This window comes from Drosophila gunungcola, unplaced genomic scaffold (genome assembly GCF_025200985.1).
Source record: "Drosophila gunungcola strain Sukarami unplaced genomic scaffold, Dgunungcola_SK_2 000001F, whole genome shotgun sequence".
NCBI lineage: Eukaryota > Metazoa > Arthropoda > Insecta > Diptera > Drosophilidae > Drosophila > Drosophila gunungcola.
The window spans coordinates 8438737-8450553 of NW_026453197.1; the positions used below are offsets into that span (position 1 = coordinate 8438737).

At 40.5% G+C, this 11817-nt stretch overlaps 1 protein-coding gene across 2 annotated transcripts; it reads right to left on the reverse strand.

Moving 5' to 3' along the window:
- Nucleotides 1-1793: 1793 nt before the first annotated feature.
- Nucleotides 1794-5300, reverse strand: LOC128263257 (aminopeptidase N). Of its 2 annotated transcripts, XR_008268425.1 has the most exons (5): nucleotides 4692-5300; nucleotides 4480-4635; nucleotides 3072-4428; nucleotides 2364-2588; nucleotides 1794-2302 (listed from the first exon to the last, which is right to left on the reverse strand). XR_008268425.1 is itself a non-coding variant. In XM_052998166.1 (4 exons), the coding sequence occupies exons 1-4, from the start codon at nucleotides 5195-5197 to the stop codon at nucleotides 2481-2483; spliced, it is 2127 nt and encodes a 708-aa protein (XP_052854126.1). In that variant the 5' UTR covers nucleotides 5198-5300; the 3' UTR covers nucleotides 1794-2480. The 2 variants fall into 2 exon arrangements, 1 of the variants encoding a protein (XP_052854126.1); XM_052998166.1 differs by having other exon boundaries at nucleotides 1794-2588.
- Between the last annotated feature and the right edge of the window lie 6517 nt (nucleotides 5301-11817).

Genomic DNA, 11817 nt, shown 5'->3' on the forward strand with positions numbered 1-11817 from the left:
GCAAATGGGGTAAAATATGCACTAAGGACTATAATACAGAGTTTGCTGGTGGAAATATATTATTGATTATTTATATATGAAGGCACTTAAACTTACCTTCAATATGAATTTTAATTTTTAAGCCATTTAAGGTTTCTTTCTGTGTAAGCGCTTATAAGCTGCATACCCGTATGCGAGTATCCTCAAATATAATATTACTAAGCTTAAATGCAATTGGATATGCCATCAAAGCGAAAAAAAAAATTGATTTGGCCATTCGCCATCCCCATTTAATTTCGCCTACCCATCTCATTGCTCGGCTTGTGATTTCCCAAATCCCATTTAAGAATTCCCTTTGTGGGAGTCTGGGAACTCAGACTCGCCCACAACAGTGGAACACACTCCTTTGCATAATTCATGTAAAAAATTCAACACAGCTCGGATTCGAGTCCCAGTGTGTCGGTTGTTTATTTGCTGAAAGTTGTTTTTATATCCTGCTGCCGTTGTCCTTTTTATGGGGGCAATCGACATGTGCTTTAAGTGCTCCAATGCCGGCAGATAGATGAGAATGTGTCAAACGAATGTTGCCCGCTGGTTAACCAGCTGTCAGGAGTTTGAAATGGGGTAAATATGTCCTGTTCATGTATTCATAAGGGCTGTTATGAATTAAGCTACAAAGTATGTTAAATGGTATAACTTGTTCCCTACTTTGCCCCGATTGTAAATAAATATAATAAGCTTTCATAAAAACACTTCTCCTAAATAATATAAAAGACTTTACAGAAGTTTTGTCTTTACCTTAAAAAAAGTGTAAGAGAACGCAAAAATATATTTTAAGTCCGAAAATACGTGGTATTAATACCTAAACTCGACGATCTTTTTTCATTGCATGCTTAAACTTGGCGACCTTTTGCAACTGTTACCTTTTGCAAGGCTGCACATGGGCAATTAAAAGAAATTAATTGCCCGCTTCCATAATGAACGTCATTATAAAACTGTCAACTGCATTCAGCAACTGTATTATGGCCAGCTCTGACACATAATGACATTTTTTTGTACTTACTTTTACAATAATTGATTTTTTAACACAATATAAGACTGTTTGTTTTTATTGCGCTTAAAGTGGACGCTTTGGTGCCTTTTATTTAACAAGTATGAAAATAAATAGCAACCTTAATGAATTTCCGCATTTAAACATGGCCACAAACAAAGGAGATTTAAAAAAAAACGTTCGCCGGCACGATTCTGACATTTAAATTTATCATACAAATCATATAAAACTCCACTCAAAAGGATAATCATAGAAAAGACCTGACACAAAGGCAATCAAAAAAATTAAATGTTTTACAATAGAAGAAATAATTACATTCGCAGTTTACTTTAATAACATGTTGTTGATAGTTGTGTTCTGAGCACAATATCAAGTTCTGCCGGCTAAGCCTGCCTCAACTTGTTGCTGCAAACAACGTTATTAATGCATAGCGGCAAATTGGATTTATAAATATTTGTCTTGCCCCTGGCCATAAACGATCCAAAAGAGCCAAAAAAAGGGGGCTCCGAAAAAATAACCAAAACGTAAAATGGATATATATTTTCCATTAAATTTAATTTGCATGGTTTTAGGCGCAAACCGCTTCCGACTGAGTTTTTGGCTCCCATGGCTGTGGCTAAATTTCATTAAGCGTAAAATATGCTTTTCTTTTTCCCCCTCAATTTTCCATGCTCTGGCTAAGGATATTGGCATTTTTAACGATTTTGTTTATGTTTTAAACATTTTTATATTCACACAATGTTACTGTATTTATTTTTTTCCATTTACTGCATTTGGCTGATACTTTTTACTTTACTTAGACCTTGGTTTTGTTTTAAATATTTATATAATCACACAATTTTACTTAATATTTTCCGCAGGTAGGTTACATTAATTTATATTTTATCGATTCATTTCTCTCTTAGCATTTTACATTGACCTTAAAGCCATCTAAAGACTTTAACCCTCGAGTCGTTCAAGTGATTTGGCAAGCAGGAGGAGTCCATTGCATTGGCATCGCCATTGCCATGGAAATTGCTGCAGTATTTGGGGTGGTCTGGCATTGTCTTTACCACTGCGGAAAGGAGCATTGATACTGTCCTTTATTCGTGCCCAGTCCTCTGAGTTCTCGGTCCTCTTCGCGGCACCGCCTTTATTGTTATTTCGCCTGCATCATTATTTCAGTTGGCGCCTTGTAAGTGGAGCCCCAGTTCCCAGTGGCTGCTCCTTCCCGAGTCCTTTGGCATTGTGCGGAGCGGTTCGAAGCTGCTTCTGCTACTGCTTCTGCTACTGCTGTTGTTGCAGATAAAGATAAATAGTCTCAGATAACGCTCAGTTATTTGCAAACAAATACAATTGCGGTTCATTGATGGCGGTTTCATTTCGCCATCCACCGGAGAAGAAGGAGCCCGGATGGGGAAGTGGGTGTGGATCTGGTCTGGCCCATTAGTTTGTGGTGCTGGAATGGCGGCTAGTCCGGGTAGTCGAGGCTATTCCAACTCACATCCTGAAACACGAATTTGTCGAACGTATAACTGATGAACTCCGCATACCATTTGCCAGCAATTCCAAGCCATTTCTATAGGCAAAGCAAACAATTATAGCAGACATTCGGGATTTAAGTTCAATAAAAAGGCAATTCAAATTTCATTCAAAATTTTATATCAAAAACACTTTTTTTATTAAGTGTGATTAGTTTCAGAAACAATGATAATTACTAGAACAGGCCAATCAATCTATTATGTTAACCAATACAAATAAATTGCAGCCTGACTTGAAATTTTTACATATAGTTATTTCTTGCATTAAAATTTAAAAAATTAAGATTTTCAGATTAAAAAAAAAAAGATTTAGTAAGGACAATACAAGTATTTTTTATTTTTGTCTATGTTTGATTTAAAACAGAAGGAAAATATATTAATACTTAGTTGAAAAGTAGCAAAAATCTTTACATATACAGATTGTGTATGAATAAAGTCTTTGTTAAATATAAAGCATTTTTAGAGAACTAATTATTTCAAGCTTTTAAGAAATTTCGAAATTTATTTGGCATATGGCTTACCGCAATGTAAATGGAACTCTCTGGCGAGACGCCCCAAAGGCCATGTGTCACGCCCACAACAAACGCCATGAGGGGCTCGTACTCGTCCTCGTCGATGATATATTTAAGGACATTCAAGGCTGTGTTCCAGCTGATGAGCTCGTGCTTCCACAGGAAAAGGACATCGCTGACGATCTGAGCTCTGTTAAGGACGTGAATGCTGCGGAAGTCATCGAAAAGCTTTTTGGCCAATAGCTTCCAGGTGTGCTCGTCATAGTTGACCCTGTAGTAGCCGATGGCCCGCAGATTGAGAAGGATCCAACGATCTTGGGGCACCTCCTCGTCCAGTTGCAAGCGATCATTAAGTGGAGTGAGCCAGGCCCTCGGCTTGAGGTCTTCGTTGGAGGTCTCGTGTTGGATAAAGTAGGTGACTGGAATCCACCAGAGCTTTGTTCCGCTCTCCTTGATCGCTTGACTTTGGATTAGGATCATCTTTCTGCCTTCCCTAATGACCGTGACCAGTGGATAGCCCTTTTGCGTGATCCACGTGTCCATGATGGCCCTTACATCCCAGTTGATGGGCTTGGCAGACTGCCTTTCGCTGGCCAACTGCAGTGATCGCCAGAAGAGATCGGCAGTGCTGGTGGCAAAGGAGTTTTGCCACAGATGCCGCTGAAGTCCGTCGTAGAATGTGACGTTGCCCAGGAAGCCATTCAGCATGCCAATCAGAGAGGTGGCCTTCTGGAACAGGTGCTCCTCCGATTCTGGACTGCCGGGCGGAAAGAGCGGCGCCAAGGACATGCCATCCACTTGCGATTCGTACATGAAGGCCGTTTCGCGGCAGCGTAGCAGCATTCGACGGCCCATTCCCGGCTGCAAATGATCCATGGCCAGGGCCTCAAAGTAGCCGGTTAGACCCTCCCTCAGCCAGAGATCCGACCACCAGTCAATGCCCATTAGATTGCCAAACCACATGTGGGCCATTTCGTGAGCCATCAGCTGGAGTGACTGCAATTTGGCCCTATTCATTAAGCCATCCTCTCGTCGCAAAATTTCCCTGCTGCGGTAGACGATTAGGCCGAAATTATCTATGGCCGAGCTGGGGAAATCGTCCACCACCAGCTGGTCGATCTTCTCCAGCGGCAGGCGCACCTGCAACAGCCCATCCAGGAACTGCAACAGCTGGGGAGCCTTTTCGGCGGCAAAGGAGGTCTCACGCACATCCGACGACTTGGAACAGGTGCGAATGCGAACGGGATTCGCACTGATCGCCTGGGTAAACCGGCAGGTGAAATTGTTCACGGAGAAGGCCAGCGAGTGGGTGGGCATGAGGGGGGTCACTTCATGCACCGACCACACATAGTCCTGAAGTTCGTGGCTATTAAAAATATAAAATAATTAAGAACTAATGAGGGACTGCATTACTAACTTTGGCAGCACAGCTCTAACATTCATATTGCTGTAGCTCTGGAATCGCCTGTGATGGCCCATTGTCACATTAAAGGTGGCCCTCAAGGCTGGCTCATCAAAACTGGGCATGGTGTTCCTTATGAAGTTCCGATGAAAACGAGACACGGAGTACCAACTGCAAAGTATATCAAATAAACTATGATCAGAATAACACACAAGTCGATATCTTACATTTTCTCCGATGTCCTTGCATTCATATAGTGAAGTACTAAGTAACCGTCCTCCTTTTTTCTCGACATTGATCTACCGAATTCAATACTGAGCACATAGGACTTGCCCATCTTTAAGGGCTTGTTGAAAGTTAGAACCATATAATCACGAAGCTTATTAAATCTGACATTCATCAGCTGATAGTCCGACGTCTCACTATACAGCTTTATATTTCTGCCCTCGATGGAAACATTGGCCACATGGAGCACCACTTGATTGGTGCTTTTCTGAGCAAGGAGGGAAATATTTACGGAACCATTGTACCTCAGGTTAGACAGGTCATCCAGGTGGGTTATCAACTTGATGTCATAGTGATAGGGAGTGATAGTTTCCGGTAAACGGGGTTCATTATAAAGCGAAACTTTGACGGAGCCCGCAACTTGAAATGCAATCAAAACGAATAAAATGCGAAGCAGTGCAATATTTGGATTGTAGACTTTATGAACACCAGATAACCATATCAGCATGCTGAACTAAATGACTAGATTCTAAGACTTATACACGGTACGCCGAAAATAAAGTGAAAATTTTTAATTTTGTAACAATGCTTATTCTAAGACAATCTGACAAACAAAGATTTGTCTACTTTAACAGTTTTTATTTTAAGAATACAGTGGTACTTAAGGATATATTTTTCTTATGGCCAGGCATCTTAAGTTTACAGAAATCCATTAAATGCATTTAACTTGACCCGAGGCCTCGAAATTGTGTGTGTTATAATGGGCCATTTTAACTGGTGCTGGAATCCTAGATTTTCCGGATGGAAAAAGAGGTGTCCTAAGTAAAAGTCACATTTGCAGCTCGACTTGGCAGCGTCTTGACTTACTTTCCAGCTTTCACTTGCGCGCTGGCAGAAGTTTTGCAACTTTTTGCGCTACGTGCGTTCCCCGATTTGCCCATGTATCTGTTTGCCTCTGTGTGAGTGCGTGTTTGTGGGTCCTGCGCCAAAAAGTATGTTAAGCACTTTGCTCCCAGTTTGCAGGCGCACTTTTGGGCCCAGCAGGACCCTCGAACGCATACCCATACCCATACGCATACGGATACGTATTCGGATCTGGTTTGCGATTTATACGTGCATGTAATATGTGTAATTTATGACTGACGGGATGTGAGCGCTTAAATTATGTGCAAAACGCTCACAAAAGCCTCGCTGGCTTTCGGAGGCTAACAAACTTTTACTCAAAACTTTGCCACCAGTCCCTCTGCGAATATCAAAATATTGACAGTCACGTGTGGATTAGTTATTGGGCTTGTGTTTGGTAAGGGGGTATATACATATATATTTTCCAAAGCTGTGCTGAATCGATTTGTTGAATAAAACGGATATTCCTCCTAAAGATATATGTATAATTACCAAATATATGAATTTACAACTGCTAATACAAGTTTCTGAAACTAAGATTCATGAAAAATAAAACCATTAAAATAAATAAATTATTAACTTTTAGTTTTATGGTAAAAATAATATTTTTTTGCTTGTTATTCCTTTAAATTACTTCAATAACTTTAATACCTGTTTTAAAACAGCTTTATAAATACTGTTCCACCAGTGGTTTTTATAAAGTATAATTGCAATTCTTTTTAAGAGACTGCTTTTTTTAGCCATCAACTATAAAATCGAATAAATTGAACTAGTTGCAATGCAGGAAAAGTGATAATTTGCCCTTAATACAAAGGATACCATGAAATTAAATATCTGCTGTTTGAGAACTGTGTCCATTTGAGGGGCTCCCCGAAATGACAAAGCTCAATCGGATTATGCCGTATGCCCTCTTCAAAGTGTAAGACCCTCAGCCCTTTGCCGGCGCATTTGCTCATCCCGATGCGGATCCTAAATGAATTTTCATTTCCAATTACTTTACAATTTTGCTTTTGTGTGCCTGATGACTTGGATCTGGATGCCCCTCCCGCACACAACCCCACCCCCAGCGTCCTTGTCTTCCCCTGGTGGCATTACAATTCGATTTCCTAATTTTCAATTTTACACGTTTGGCAAACACTCGAGCCGAAGAGCCCAGAATCGAAAACAGGACAAGACCCGAAAGCCCATACCTAGTCCTCATCCTCATCCTCATCCGCACTCCCATCCGCATCCTTGTCCTCATCCGCATCCTCATCCGCATCCGCATCCCCATCCAATCGCTGCGCTATCCGTATGCAATGCCAGGCCAGAGACTTTTGAGAAATTTTAATTAAAATTGAATTTTCTTGCATTTAATTAAAAGCTTAGCTGGCGCGCATGAAAAATGAGAGAAGCCAAAGAAAAACTATGCTCGATGTGGATGCGGACAAGGGTGCGGACAAGGATGCGGATGCGGATGTGGATGTGGATGTGGATGCGGATACGGATGTGGCAGGGCACTCGAGCAGAAGTGCATGCACTAGCTGCACCAGAGATATGAGAATCATCATCGTCAGCTGGCTAAGGCACACACATCCACTATACACACATATGCCATCGTAAAAGGAAATGGAGCTGCAGATATTTTCGTATGTTTACCCGGTCCAAGATCCTGGCTTTCCCGGAACCGGTGCTAAACGCAACACTGACAGCTCCTGTCAAAATAAGCAACTAATCTCTGCCTGCTGCAATATTGTTTGACATGCGAACACGAACACACACGCACACACACACAAGTTGGCCGACTGCCCCATTCATCAAACTCCCAAATAAGGATGCTGCCATCGATTTTCCCTGGAGACAATTGCCACGAAAATGTTTGCTATGGTTCCAGCAACAATCACCAATCCAATTGGATTTTGGGTTTCGGCAGGCTAATTAAGTTTTTCCCCCCACCACCACTGCCATTGCAAGCCCATTGCAAATTGCCACCGAAAATTTGTCTATGCCGCAGCATTTTCCACCATTTCCGGCCACCAGAATGCATCACAGTTGCTGACCGGAAGTCGAATCAGTTATATCGCAAGAGGCGGTCATGCGGAATGTTTCGTTCGTTGATTTTTGTCCGACTTAGCCATCATTTTTAGCTGACCGCAACGGGGCAAAACAGGATCTAGAGATAATGCCTCAAATCATTAGCATAGTTGTAGAACTTTTCAAAGTCTGCTATTTATAAATCAAAACTAGAAGAATAGTTGTATATTTTGACATATTTTGTGAATTTTTTTCATACAATAGGTATTGGATAAGAAGGTTTTTAGAAACCTTATAACAAGTTTACGAATTCTTATTTTTAAAATGTCTTAACAACATGGCCAATTGCAAATATTTGTCTTTTACAATTTCTTTTCCCGGAGCTTATAGCAAAGTTATTACAGCAATTTTTAAAATAAGTATTCGTTAATTAATTAATATTTTAGGTGTTGAACAGTATTAGATTCCTCAATGATTTAATGATAATGTTTTAGAAAATAACACATTCTGCTCACTTGGTTGTATTTCGGACAGCTTTTCCTTCTTTTTTTAAAGAAAACCAATCAATGCATACTTGGTATGCCTTGCTTCGACAAGGAGGAATTCCCTGAACAAATTCTGGTGGCGCCAACTGACCAACCGACCCATCCTGCAGCCGGAACGATGCGGCCAAAGCCACATAATTGTTTCAAATTTTTCATAAATTCCCCCGCAAAATGTAGCTCGATAAAAATTGTGAAAATGTGGCGCACAGCCCCCAAAGCAGCGGCAGTAGGTAAATTTTTGAGTCTCGGCTTTCGAGCGCCACCGAGCCGGGACTCCTCGAGATCCGGTGGCCAGGAGCCAAGGATACGGAGAGCACGGCATAAATAGTTTAATATAAAACGCAGACAAAGGCCTGCCCGCATAGTTTGTGCAGCTCGGAGCTCATCCATCCTCCGCCCAGAGTTCGTGAAGCGTTTCTTTTGTCTTGCGGCAAGAGGGAAAATATTTAATGCACCCACAATATTTTGCTTGGCTGGCAAGTGATAATGCACCCGCCTCGGAACGGGGTCCCTGTCCGGGTCCTCCTCCTCTTCCAAATGGGCTGCCTTGGCCTTTGGCAGGAGCACAAAGGAACAACCTACCAACCAACCAACCAAAGTGGGCGTGTGCCGCTAGTCGTCAAAGCAGCCCTCCACTGCCGATTCGCTTTTTATATGCATATTCAACAGTGTGGAAGTAATAAAGCCAACTTGCCGACAGTTATAGTTGCTTGTACAGTTGTCTGGAGACAGTCGGTTTGCCGGAAGCAGGAAGCACTCATTGCCGGCCCAGACATTCACGGTGCCGGATGCTGGCGAGGACGAGAAGAGCCGTCGCGATTGGAAAAACGAATTCTTTGACACTTGACTTGCGTCCTGTGCGTCCACTTAATTCACACAATTTATGGCGTGATACAATGATTCGATGGGCCTAAGTCCATTTCAATTTTTATTAACACTTACACAATTAGCACTTATTTTTAAAATTTGTAAAATTTCCCATTTGCCAGAAGTCTTTTTTAAAGGAGATTAAAACGTTTACAAAATAAAGTAGCAAGTCCAAGTTCGTGAAACTCAATTAAAATATTTACCATTTTGGCCTTAATTTTAAACATGCAAATTTAAAATTTTTTTCATTATTTAATTTGTCTATTTTGGAATAGAATAGTATCTCAAATACATTATTTAATCAAAAGAAACAGCAGATTTAACATATTTAAATTTCAATATTTTCTATATTAATTTAAGTATTTTAATGTTAAATTTAAGGAATTTAATTTAGTAAGATTGTAATAAACATTACGATTTTATATTTAATTAAAATACGAATTCTAAAATGTTGGATTTTATATTCAGGTAGTTGTGTTTACTATTCCAATTCTTAGTCCGTATAAGTTTGCATTAAAGTACACAAAATTTTTAAAAATGTTATGTTGAAATTGTTTTAAAATTCGAAAAAACTGCTTGCCTTTCAGCAGCAGATGAAGAAAATATTTTTGAATTTCTCACACATGTCGTTTTTGCCACATGACTTGATGCAGAGCGCTTCGCTGACATAATTAAATTTGCCATTGCTTCAAAGGCTGATGGAGAACGTTTAGCTAATTTGCCATTCAAAACACGCTTTAATCGAACCCACGGAGTCCACAGTCCTGCCAGCCAGTCAACGAAATTGAAAGTGACATTTATGACACAGACATTGCCGAAACGACATCATCATTTCCATCATTTCCATCAGCGGCGGCATTCCTCTGACGAGAGGCGGTGCAGTTTGCCCTGCGGCACTGATTTGAATTCTGTCAACAATTTCACGACGTCGACATCTGCGGAGGTGCAAAGCGGCAGTTGATTGGCCGTCTCATTGCGCCGGCAGACAGGAGGCAAATTTAATTGTTGTCAATCCGACATTGCCAAATTGGAACTGCTGACTGCAGTGTCTGTTCTTTTGGGCCAGCTTTGTCTTTTGGTTGGCCGCCAGTTAATTTCCACATCCTTGCCAGGATTAATTATATGCACTTTGCTACCCATGGGTAATAATTTTCTGATTCCTGAAATAAATTGTATATGTCACTGTCTTCCAGTTCGGATTAATTTTTATTTAATTATCTAAGCTACTGAAGTAAATATCAAAATCAAAATTGAAATTTATTTATTATTATTTAAACGTAATTTAAAAGGAAAAGATATCCATGTTGCTCAGTGCTATGCCTTTGTAATCAATCAAGCTTGTCTAACTTTACCCCTACGACCAGAAAAGTTATCTTTCAATGTCATGGGTACAGAAAATTGTCAACATATCCTGCGGCTTAACTCCATGCTCCTGACATTGCCGGCTTCTTTTACTTTACCACTGTGTACACTCCTAATTTGTGCTCGTCTTTTTTTTTTTTTTTGCTGCTGCGCTTTTCTCTTGTGCTTACTGTGATTTGGGCTATAATTATTTTCCTGGTTCTCTTTGAAATGCACTGGACTACGTGAGTTTCGACCCCACACTTTCCGATGCCCCCGGATGTGCCGACATTTTGCTTGTCACGCAAATGTTTCGTGTCAGATTTACCCTCCTCCGGCGGCTTTAATGCAGGAAATATTCATTTTTAACCGCATATATATATACATGCCGGTGCACAGTTTGCCATATTCTTCATAGAAACCATTATATGTTTCCAGCATTAGTATGTAAGAGCCGTGTTCGTGGAAAACCGCGCTGCACGTCGACGGTCCACTTGCAGGAAGTCTGCCTGCCCACAGCCAACTGACCCATGTAACAACTCATTTCTGCAGCAAAACTTGCCTAGATGGCCATAGTGCCTCGAGATCCATAGATCATGTTGTGAAAACCATTTAGAACGTCGCATTTTCTTATGGTTTTTCACATGGAAAACTTCACATTGAAAACTTCAAGAATTTTCTTTAATATTGTATTTTAATATTTATTATTTAAATATTATATAATAATTTTAAGCATAAATTAAATAATTACTTAATGTGCTTAAATATAAACATGAAAGATATTTAAATACAAGTAAGTATTATTTGAATGTGTTTTATAATATAATGTAGTTTAAATTGACAACTTCAAGAACTTTAAAGAAATACCAATTGGATTTAATAAATTAATTAGAGTTGCTTTTATAGGACTTCGTTCCACTGTCCACTTCTCGCTGCACGTCCTTTCGGTCGCATGCTATATTTTTCAATTTGTAAACATATCCTGCGGTGTCGGCGATGAAAGCCGGTCTGAAAGGGGCGGCATTAGCCAGCATCTGGCCACAGCCACGCCCCTGCAACCCGGCAACCCCCCTCATGGCTGAAATGCATTTGCTACATTTGTTTGGCGTGTATTTCATGTCAACTTAATGTTTATTAGAAAACGTCTACTCAAATTGCAAGGGGCACTGCGCAAGGGGAAGGCAAGGGACGCAGGACGAAGGACGAAGCTCCGGCTGTCAACTGATGCAACCCCTGCCCAGTGGAGCTCATTCGTCAGCCAATGGAAGCAGGAACTCAAACAGTTTTTAATACCCTATTTGGGAAACGTTCACTTGAGTCTTGCATAGCAGTATTAGTGGAAGCTTTAAACTCCTATTAGCAGAAATTACATTTAAGTTCAGTAGTTATAGTTTGTTATAGTTTTAGTTTAGAAGTGTACTATAACATTATTTGTTTGATAGACAGGAAGAACATGTCC